Source organism: Erpetoichthys calabaricus, chromosome 1, assembly GCF_900747795.2.
Source record: "Erpetoichthys calabaricus chromosome 1, fErpCal1.3, whole genome shotgun sequence".
Classification (NCBI taxonomy): Eukaryota; Metazoa; Chordata; class Cladistia; order Polypteriformes; family Polypteridae; genus Erpetoichthys; species Erpetoichthys calabaricus.
This window is the reverse complement of record NC_041394.2, coordinates 188702042-188714132: the sequence shown is the minus strand read 5'-3', so window position 1 is coordinate 188714132 and position 12091 is coordinate 188702042. Positions and strand designations below refer to the sequence as shown.

Below are 12091 nucleotides of genomic sequence, written 5' to 3'. Positions count from 1 at the left end.
ATATAATTATCCACAATTTCGTGTAGCACCCTCCTACAGCAAACATCATACCAAGGCACAGAGTATGGCTTATTACATATACTTTTTGCAGCTGGAGAAATGTCAAGTTAAATGACTTTCTAGGGGCACACAGTGAACTGGCAGTGAGGACTGAACTGACAACCTTACAGTTTAAAGTTCATTCCCTCTGCCATTATACTAATCCTAAAGAACAGAAATTGTATTTTATTTGCCAGGAATCATCTGGAGGATTTCCTAAGACGTTTGGGAGTATGTTCGACTCACAGATAAGTCAAAGAGTGAAGCTTTTTGGATGATACAAGTTTCACTGTGTCTGCTATAAAGCAAACACAGCACTGTACAATAAGAGAATTGTATCAACATTTAAACATGTTTATGTGGAGATGCCTTACTACCTCTGGACATGGATGACTTAAAACTGAAGAAAACATGAATACACCTGGTATCAGAAAAATCATGAGGAGAATGCCTGAAAACACATCTACTAGCCAAAGCTGAATACAGTTAAATCAAGTAACAAGACAAATATCCAAAACACAAAAACAAATCCACATCATAATGGTTGAAAAGGAGCAAAATGAAAGTTTTGGACAGGCCTAGTCAAAGTGTAGACATAAATTCAACAGGGATCCTGGGAAAGAACATGAAACAATCTACTCATTCTTTACAACCTACCTGCGTCTCTGTAATGAGGTAGCTATGCAAGAAAGAGTGGACAAAATTTCTCACTAGCAATGTGAAAGCCTGATATTGAATGATAGGAAGTGTTTGGTTGTAGTCACCACATATAAGTGCCTATTATCTAATACGAGGTTTTAGATGAAAACCAACAAACAATGATTGTCATAAATTTTCAATATGGGAAATCAGGAAAAGGACATATGTTTTCACTGTACTGTGGTTTCTCTTTGGGCGTTCAAGGGATTTAAATGTCACTATATAGAGAGACCTGTCTGTAAATTAAGGGCTAAGTAACCAAACAATAGAGATTACAGCTATTGTCTCTTGTCCAACTGGGAATAACTTGCAGATGCAACCTTTCTACTTTACATCCTGTGGTATGTACTTCACAGCTTTCCAAATGCATACACGGAATTATCTCCTTACTGTGTAAACAGCAAGAAGACAGATGATATTAGGTCTTTGAATAAAACCCATAGTGTCTTTTCTGGACAATTTTCATGACAAAACAACTTGGAGGAGTCATAAGAGCCCCTAGACAAGCACATCAAAATGTAGTACACAGAGTTTTCCTATTAATTCACAGGCTACATGCAATGACAATTTAACAATGAACGTTAGAAAAAAATATACATTTGAAGTTTATTTCACTTCCTTTTGACTAAAACTTGAAGGCAAAACAGATAAACCTAGATTACTTCCTATGCTTAACTCTATGCACTTTGTTACAAACAATATGAAACATCAATTTAACAAAAAGCATTAATACTAGGGTGTTGTACCATGTTAGCCGTTATGGATGCAATAAGAAGTCAAATGAAATGACATCTTTTATTGGCTATCTAAAAAGATTACAATATGCAAGCTGTTGAGGCAGCTCAGGCCTCTTCTTCAGGCAAGATGTAAAAGGCATTAATAATTTAACAAAAACTAGTTTTTTTAATATGCAGATAAAACTACTTACATCTTCTGACTGACTTGTCTTTCTGCGTTTACCTGATCCATCAACCTCCTTGTCTTTTTTGTCCTGAAAGAGACAAAGGGGGAAAAAATACAATTAACTTTGCTTAATACTCCACATGCAAAAGTCATCTGAACATGCCTGGAAACTAATATCACAAAGACTCACCTACCAATCCTTGAATCATTTAAACATTAGAAACAAGGCTACCACTCGACCAAGCACCAAAGGTAAATGCAATAATAATAAAATGAAATGTATATTATACCATATAGTCCAACTACTGACTTTTAAAAGGAAGTTTATTCCTAAACTCTCCTACTAAAGACCCTAACATCAACAACGGTTCTGTCTCTATTTCGAGATGGGTTTGGGAGAGGGGACACTTGACTGAAAGATGCTTTAGAGACTGCTGCAAACACTACTACTCAATTCGAATCCGATTCACAATACCCCAATCCAATTAGTTATCGATTTTATCTTGACTGAATTACTGTACAATGAATATATTTGAAGTGGTGACATTTTTAGAAATCGCTTTACCATGCATAGAGAACATTAATACAATATGACAAATGTCAGTAACACTTTATTTGAAGGGTGCCTACATACAGTAACATATGCATAAGCAAGGAATTTAAGAAGAAATACGTGAGTAGTAAAGAACAGATAACATTGGTATTTGGAAGATGTGTAACAAATATCATTGCTCTTTATAATAATAATAAAAAAATCTTTTTTCACTGTACTGCACTCATTCAAAATTTACCATAATTCAACTAACAAATGTATCGTCACATGAGAGTCCACGCATATTATGGGGTGCTCCTTGTTTTAATACAATGCAATAGCATCTACTTTAAAAAACATCTATATCTTTATGTGAATAATATTATTATAAAATAATCAAATACTGCTTCTTAAATAATATGTTATTCAATAACCCATTTGTGTTTTATGAGTCTCCATGTAGACACCCTTCAACTAAACAGCCAAATTTACTCCCCTGTTGGAGATTTAGACTAATCTTAAATTAATCAAAATTAAAGATACAGCAGGAAAACTCCTGTATTTCTATAATTCTACAAGTTACACATACTGCATCTTCAGTTGCTCACCTGTAGCAGTCACACTAGTCAGTCTCAAAAGGTGTCCCTATAAGTCGTCAGACAAAAAGGCAGCATTATAAATCGAGGGTCTAGAACCGATACTTGTTGACAGCGCCACTGAATGAATGCCACATAAAAGAAAAAGAACTGGCCATTGTGACTAATAATGCTGCTATTATGGAGTTACTTCAAATCGGCTGCTCTTTTTACACACTCACTTTTGTATTGCAGGATGCTCTGAAAATTCCAATAATTGTCTGCCTGCTTTCCCAGGTGAGGCAAGTTGTAGGGTCTCTTATCTTTCTACATATTCTGTTATTATTTGGACATGAGGCAAGTTAAACAGAAACTTGGAGCTAAACGCCATCTCCATGGAAGATTGTTTACTTGTTTGGATGTCAACTAAGACGTTTCTGGATGACATCATGGTTAAGTCAGTCATCTTCCAACCCGCTATATCCTAACACAGAGTCATGGAGTCAAGGTCTGCTGGAGCCAATCCCAGCCAACACAGGGCGCAAGGCAGGAACAAACCCCGGGCAGGGTGCCAGCCCACCACAGGGCACACACACACACACACACACACACACACACACCCACCACACACACTAGGGACAATTTAGAACTGCCAATACACCTAACCTGCATGTCTTTGGACTGTGGGAGGAAACCGCAGCACCCTGAGGAAACCCACGCAGACACGGGGAGAACATGCAAACTCCACGCAGGGAGGACCTGGGAGGCGAACTCAGGTTTCCTTACTGTGAGGCAGCTGCGCTACCACTGTGCCACCGTGCTGCCCATCAAGGTCAAGTGATTTCTCAAATTTGTTGTGTTAAAACAATAATTAACTTCTGAGCTGCACAGCTTACATATGGCTTTGCTTTTATGCAGTTCTTCATTACGCACCGTCTGAATCCGTAGGAAATACACACATCTAATTTAAGTGTCCAAGACTCTGATTTCAGTAAAAGAGGACACAACATTTTATCCAATCAGTAATTTTTTCCATAGAAAGCCTTAACACATTAGCACCCTCTACTGGATTGGACACCAAAAAAAGAATATAAGTAAAAATCTACATATAGTAATTGAGCAGGAGAGAGATTCACAAGAACGATCTTGAGACATTAAGAATCAATATTGAATTGTTTAAATGATTAATTGGAAAACCAGTACAGTAAAACCTTGATTATCCGTCACTTGATTCACTTTCAGAATCTCCTACTACTACTCCTACTAGAGGAGATTCTGGTCCACCGTCCGGCGTCTCAGGATGGGGAAGCAGTGCAGTGTCAACACTATATATGGTGGTGATGGTGCGCTGCTGACCTCGACTCGGGACATTGTGGGTCGGTGGGGGGAGATACTTCGAAGACCTCCTCAATCCCACTAACATGCCTTCCAATGAGGAAGCAGAGCCTGGGGACTCAGAGGTGGGCTCCCCCATCTCTGGGACTGAGGTCACTGAGGTGGTCAAAAAACTCCTTGGTGGCAGGGCCCCAGGGGTGGATGAGATACGCCCGGAGTTCCTCAAGGCTCTGGATGTTGTAGGGCTGTCTTGGTTGACACGCCTCTGCAACATCGCATGGACATCAGGGACAGTGCCTCTGGATTGGCAGACCGGGGTGGTTGTCCTCCTCTTTAAGAAAGGGGACCGGAGGGTGTGTTCCAACTACAGAGGGTTCACACTCCTCAGCCTCCCTGGAAAAGTCTATTCGGGGGTCTTGGAGAGGAGGGTCCGTCGGATAGTCGAACCTTGGATTCAGGAGGAACAGTGTGGTTTTCGTCCTGGTCGCAGAACAGTGGACCAGCTCTACACCCTTAGCACGGTCCTGGAGGGTGCATGGGAGTTTGCCCAACCAGTCTACATGTGTTTGGTGGACTTGGAAAAGGCATTCGACCGTGTCCCTCAGGGAATCCTGTGGGGGGTACTCCGAGAGTATGGGGTACTGGACCCCTGATAAGGGCTGTTCGGTCCCTGTACGATCGGTGCCAGAGCTTGGTTCGCATTGCCGGCAGTAAATCGAATCCATTTCCAGTGAGAGTTGGACTCCGCCAGGGCTGCCGTTTGTCACCGATTCTGTTCACAACTTTTATGGACAGAATTTCTAGGCGCAGCCAGGGTATTGAGGGGGTCCGGTTTGATGGACTCAGGATTGGGTCACTGCTTTTTGCTTCATCAGGCCGTGATCTTCAGCTCTCTCTGGATCGGCTCGCAGCCGAGTGTGAAGCGGCTGGGATGGGAATCAGCACCTCCAAATCCGAGACCATGGTCCTCAGCCGGAAAAGGGTGGAGTGCCCTCTCAGGGTTGGTGGCAAGATCCTGCCCCAAGTGGAGGAGTTCAAGTATCTCGGGGTCTTGTTCACGAGTGAGGGAAGAATGGAGCGTGAGATCGACAGGCGGATCGGTGCGGCATCCGCAGTGATGCGGGCTCTGCATCGGTCTGTCGTGGTGAAAAAGGAGCTGAGCCGTAAGGCAAAGCTCTCAATTTTACCAGTTGATCTATGTTCCTAACCTCACCTATGGTCATGAGCTATGGGTAGTGAACGAAAGAACGAGATCGCGAATACAAGCAGCTGAAATGAGTTTCCTCCGCAGGGTGTCTGGGCTCTCCCTTAAAGATAGGGTGAGAAGCTCAGTCATCTGGGAGGGGCTCAGAGTAGAGCCGCTGCTCCTCCGCATCGAGGGAAGTCAGATGAGGTGGCTCGGGCATCTGATCAGGACGCCTCCTGGACGCCTCCCTGGTGAGGTGTTCCGGGCACGTCTAACCGTGAGGAGGCCCCGGGGAAGACCTAGGACACGCTGGAGGGACTATGTCTCTCGACTGGCCTGGGAACGCCTTGGGATTCTCCCGGAAGAGCTAGAAGAAGTGGCCGGGGAGAGGGAAGTCTGGGCATCTCTGCTCAAGCTGCTGCCCCCGCGACCCGACTCTCGGATAAGCGGAAGAGGATGGATGGACTGATTCATTCACTTTCAGTCTCTGTTAACTTCCAGGGCCAAAAAAAAAAAAAAAAAAAAACAAAAACACATTGTGCACGCCAGCGGCTATTACTGTACTACTACTGCCGTGCAGTACTCTGCTAGGTATTCACACCGAACAACTCTCTCTTGTGCTAGCACGTAGTGTTTTTCCCCAGCACCACATGTCACACTGCATTTTCAAATCAGTGTCAATTATGCACCTTCAGTTTTAATAGTGTTTCGCAGCTATTCTCTTTTGTTATAATAACCTAGTATACATTGTCATGACTGATAAATGTACAGTGGGTATAGAAAACAATGACGCCCTTTGAAATATTCCTATTTTTTTCTGCTTTACAGCCTTAAATGAAAATACACAAACCAATATTTTTTTCCAGCTTTACTTACTCAATGGAATCTATAACACCCAAGTGAAAGATATCAAAGCTACAGTTCAGAAGAATTAAAAAAAATAAAAAAGACATACTGAGATTAATAAAGGATCACCACCCTCCTAAACAACATTTGTAAACTCAATCAGGTGTAAGTAACCACCATTTCCATTGCAGACTATGGTTACTGGCTTCCACCTGTGCTCAGTCGTAATCAGTGTGATTAGTGAAGCATAAAAATAGCTGTTCCTGGAGCATTCCCTTGCTTGGTAGTGCAACTGACAGCAAACAATTGACTATGGGTGGCAAGCCACCTTCAAAAGATCTCAGGGATAGAGTTGTGGACAGACATAAGACAGGAGATGGATACAAAAAAATCTCAAAGGCTTTATCAATCCCAAGAAGCACAGTAAAGTTCATAATAAAGAAGTGGCAAGTGTTTCGTACTACTAGAACCCTCACTGGATCTGGCCTACCCTCCAAACTGGATGGAAGAGGAAGGAGGAAACTGGTAAGAAAGGCTACCAAGAGGCAAAAGGCCACTTTGAAGGAGTTACAGGATTTTATGGCAGTGGTCATTGTGTGCACGCGACAACAATTTCACAAGCGCTCCACAATTGTGGCTTGTTTGGGAGGGTCGTAAGGAAAAAGCCACTTCTCAAGAAAGGCCACATTAAGGCTCATTTGAGCTTTGCCAGAATGTACCTTGAAGATTCTGCTGCCAAGTGGAAAAAGGTCTTATGGTCAGATGAGACCAAAATCGAACTATTTGGCCTCAATACCAAATGGTACACCTGGCAGAAAATCCAATGCATATCACCATCCACAACACACCATACCTACAAGTAAAGCATGGAGGTGGCAGCATCCTGTTGTGGGAGTGTTTCTCTGCTGCAGGGCCTAGGGCTCTCATTAGGGTAGTAGGAAAAATGAATGGGGGAAAATATCGTCAAATTTTTGAGGAAAACCTACTACCCTCTGCCAGAAAGATGAAGATGGGCAGAATGTTCACCTTTCAACACGACAACGACCCGAAGAACACAGCAAAAAGTGTGCAGAAAAAAGTGAATGTCCTCATATGGCCCAGTCACAGCCCAGACCTAAATCCCATTGAAAATCTGTGGAAAGATTTGAAGATAGCAGTACACTAACGCTCACCATCCATTTTGACCGAACTTGAACAGTTCTGTAAAGAAGAGTGGACAAATGTTACTCAATCTAGATGTGCAAAGCTGATAGAGAAGTATCCCAACAGACTCAAGGCTGTCATTAAAGCAAAAGGTGATTCAACAAAATATTGACATTGGGGGTGATCCTTTATTAATCTCAGTATATCTTGTTTTTGATTTTTTATAACTTTTCTGAACTGTAGCTGTGATATCTTTCACTTGGATGTTATAGTTGCACTGAGTGAGTAAAGCTAGAAAGAAATATTTTCATTTAAGGCTGTAAGGAAAAAAAAAGGGAATCTTAATACATAATTCACCTGCCGCCTCCTCACTCACTCACTCACTCACTCCCGTCCGAAGCCGAATGCGCAGTCACCTTCTGCACAGCTGCCCGAAAAACCTTACGAGACCGAAATCCAACCCCAACATCGCGGCAGGCGGCGGATTTAGCCTACGCATTTCGGGATTATTATTCTGAAATCCCAAATCCTTCTGCCCAGGCGTAGGATATTAGCCCCGATCACAGCCAACCCTCACACTCAAAATAATACATAAGAACATATTATTATTAATGCTATATAAATGTAATGAATTATTATTATTATTATTATTGTTAATATTTCAAAGGGGGTGATTCTTTTCTATACCCACTGTATGCGTGTGGTGTTGGAATTGTCACAAAAAAATTGAAATTGTTAAACATTTAAGAAAAATGGCAGAATTACTTCAAGTATTGCTTCAGTTTATAGGAAGAATAACAGGTGAACGTTATAAAGCAAGCACACAGCAGAACAGTACAAAATGATTGTGATTAAGGTACATATTTTTACTGATAAGCATGAACAGCTTCAGTTTAGTCTCAATGAAAAGCAATCTATTTATTTTTCATATGACATTTATAAGAATATATAGCAGAAAATACCCATTATAATAGGCCACCTATGCAAACCCTTAAAGGAAGAAAAAAATTGGTGTAAATACAGCATAGTAACAGATTATAAAATAAAAACACAGCTGTTAATCAGATTTATTTTAATAGAGACATCATCCTTTTCTTCATAATACTTTTATGATGTTTATTTCACCTGTAGTAATTGCTAAACTGAAAGGTTTTCTACTTTAAAAGGAATACAAAAATATACTACTGTTGTTATTATTATCATTTCAAGTACCTTTGGATTCCTCTTTCTGGAGATACTTTGTCCAAGTTTGCTTAAAAAGGAAATAGGAGACTTGGTATTGGATATCCAGGCTGCCTTGTCTTCTGGACTCAAATTATGATTATCTTTATAAAAAAAAAAGAAAAAGAAAAAATATGTGTATAAAAAAGGACAAACAAACTTTACATAAAGACAAATATGTTTATGTTTAAGAAGACAACTGCTGCATTTGACAAAAACACAGTGACTAACAATTTATACACAATTCTGCTCAAGTTCAGCCTTGCAAATTGTTCTAACTCACTTGCTTAATTAGAAGAAGACCACTTTATTTAATGCCATGCTTTTCATTCTGCCACGTCAGGTTCTTAGACTTTTCCAAGAATATCATCCAAATGATTTGTGGACTGGCATGGATTACTAATTCTCATTCCTTCACTTCCATATCTTTTCAGAAATTGCATTAAGTCAGACACTCCTCGATGAACATACATAGGTGTAGATGAGAGTAAATTAGATGGTGAACTGCTGGTTGCTTTACCATTTACATCTTGTTTTTGGTGAGCATGTGTTTAAGAAAGTAAGAAGCAATTACAGTAATGAATAAAGTTGTTTAAGTCTAAAAAAAGCAATTAAGGGTTGACAATCTTGACAAATGAACTAACTAAAATGAAGTACAAAAATGTTTAATAAAATTTTAGTTAAGAAATTCAGTAGGAACAAAAACATGGAGACACTGTGGACATTAAGGACTTCTGGTATACATAGTCAACTCCAACATACTGTACTTCTTATGGTAGCTAATGAGAAATACTTGATAATAGAAGTTTCTGGTTTTCAAATCAGATGCTTCACTGTAAGGTGCTTCGGTAAGACTAACAAAATACAACAAAACAAACATAACTCTTTGATGTAAAAGCATAGATAAAGAAAAGAACTTGCTAGGAACAATCGGTTTATCCAGTTAACAGCCTTTGGGACAAAGAAGTCTTCTGTAAGACAATAATATAATTTAACTCTTTGAAGTAAGAAAACTGTCTATTGGGACGTATCAAAGCTTTGATGTATTAAAGCTGATCCAAAAAATCTCTCTTACAACTTCAGGAATGTGACGGCAATATAATTTTAACTCTTTAATGCAGACATGTTGATATCATCTTGTTTATCTAGTCAAATCCCGATTATCTTATAAAAACTCTCTTTGGGAAAGGGATTTGAATCATGCTGGGCAATTCTTCACAGCACCGTACTGTCAGCTCCCAGAATATTATAATTAAAATATAAAATCGGTCCGAGTATGCATCAGAATTACTTATTTAAAAAAAACCTGAAAGCTTTATAATTTACTGTAGATACTACAATACAATGTTTACAGGTAAAATTTATTATTGGTACATTATTTTTAAAGAATAGTGAATGCACAAGCAGAATGCAGCACAGACCACAACAATGGGTTGAGGAGAAAAGGAATGAAGGGTGGAAAAGCTGGAGTGCATGGTATTACATTCAGTGCATGGAGTACAAGAAGTAGGCTCATAAAAGACGCAAATGTCTCAGGGTTAGTCTGTAGTTGTTAACAAAGCTAAAGGTTTAAAAAAAAAAAAAAAACATAGCATACAGAGATGCACTATAAACAAAGAGAAAGGGAATGGGGCCAAAAATTAAGCCAAAGTGAAAATGTGTGCAAATTAAAAAAAAGTATTTGGTATAAAACAACTTGGGTCTTTGACCTAGAAATGAACAATATTATGAAAAGCTGAGGTTTGACGATATACTTCTGCGGTGGGTTGGCACCCTGCCCGGGATTGGTTCCTTCCTTGTGCCCTGTGTTGGCTGGGATTGGCTCCAGCAGACCCCCGTGACCCTGTGTTCGGATTCAGCGGGTTGGAAAATGGATGGACAATATACTTGCAATCTGGGCATATCTAAATAATTAGTAATTATCCCATTGGCTTTGTATAATTTGTTAAAAAAAATGTACTTCAATTTTTATATTCATAGCAGTTACTAAGATTTCCTTTGGAACCCTATATTAATATTTATATAAAGTAAAAGGAATTTTTTTACCTTGTAACACCTTAAAGTGGTGTTATTTATGGTACAGCTGATGAGCCACAAACAGCTAACCAACTACACTGTGTCAAGTTGGATACAAAGTTTTGGAAATATAAGAAAACTTAAATTACTTAAATTTTAAAAATCAATGTTTTTCTTGTCCACCTGATGGCAGCATACTATTACTACAGCATTTTCTTGGATAAATTAAAATCTCAGCAAAGGTGGAGGCAGGCTGATTTTTTCTTTGAGGATTTGTCATTGTGTAGTTGTTGCATAATTTCAACAAGCAATGGGGAATGTGCAATATCTTACACCAAAGTACTTGAATACTTTCTGAGCCTTATCCCATAACTACACACACTTCAACATTGCAAAGGAAGGGAATAATCAGAATTGTAAAATCGAGACTTCATTTTTGGACTTGTCTTTCAGGCTGTCATGCCACCTGAACACACTGAATGTTAAATTTTATGGAAGAATCACAATACTATAATTTAATTGCCTTGATCTATGGCAATACCTGACACAGATGTACTTTGAGATTTGTTTATTTAAATAAAATGTGTGTGTAGTATTGAAGCTACATTACAGATCTTATACATTTGCCAGAATAGATGCCATCAGCAAAAAATGTAGCCTATTAGGAGTAGCTCAGATTTGCAACATAATGTGTGTAATACTGCACTAGTACATAAAAGCACACCTATAATGGATGACCACATACAAAACAAACATAATTCTTAGGTTGCTGCAGTTCATGCCTCACAACACACCGGCAACAACAGAAAAGAAAAAAATTAAAACCAACTCAGACTTAAAATCGAATCACACGAACAAGACACATTACTAATCAATATTTTGAGGCTAGCATACTACATTCCACTTAAAGGCACTACCACCAGTTATACAGAAAAATATTTTACTGAGAAGATACAAGAGCAGAAAACCCAGCTAGCTAATGTTACTGCCAGACCAAGAAGGTAGAAGCTGCAACATTTTATAAAGCTGCAATCTCAATAAGAGAAGGATCATGATGCCGTGAAGAATACATTTCAGGGGCCTCTATGAGGTTCTAACAAACTATTCAACATCAAGGACAATCTACACCAATGGAGGGAAAACATCTATCTTGACCGCATACATTATTGAGAGGTGGAACAAGATGCAAAACACAGAGGACCCAGTGGCATATGTCACTCTCATACTCTTGAGAACCTCAAAGGCCTCAAAAAAACAAATTAGGGGACCCCTGAAAAATAATTTTAAAAACATGTCATGGTGTTATCAATCATTTAACATCCATTATTGGGTTTGTGAGAAAGTTGACTAAAATACAAATGATCCTCAGATGTTTAGAAAGCAATTTTTGGAATAAGGCCAATTTAAATAGTTAACATCACAGCATTTTTTAAAAAATTGTTCTGGAAATGGTTAAAGTTATAGATATCAAATGTGTATACTGGTCATCACATTTTAATACCAATATTGCTGGTGTTTAAGTATGAGGTTTTCCTTGAAAAAATCTAAATAAAAAGAAGATGGTTAAGTGTCTAATGTTTTCACAAGAACATCTTT

At 39.1% G+C, this 12091-nt stretch overlaps 1 protein-coding gene across 10 annotated transcripts in view; it reads right to left on the bottom strand.

Moving 5' to 3' along the window:
* mical3a (microtubule associated monooxygenase, calponin and LIM domain containing 3a) overlaps window positions 1-12091 on the bottom strand; it is a 431263-nt gene that overhangs the window by 152741 nt on the left and 266431 nt on the right. For all 10 annotated transcript variants that reach the window (XM_051922884.1, XM_051922886.1, XM_051922891.1 and 7 more), the window contains exons 16-17: window positions 8471-8583; window positions 1667-1729 (exon numbers count right to left, since the gene is read on the bottom strand). In XM_051922884.1, the coding sequence (XP_051778844.1) occupies window positions 1667-1729; window positions 8471-8583 (176 nt within the window). The remainder of the gene's footprint in view (window positions 1-1666; window positions 1730-8470; window positions 8584-12091) is intronic.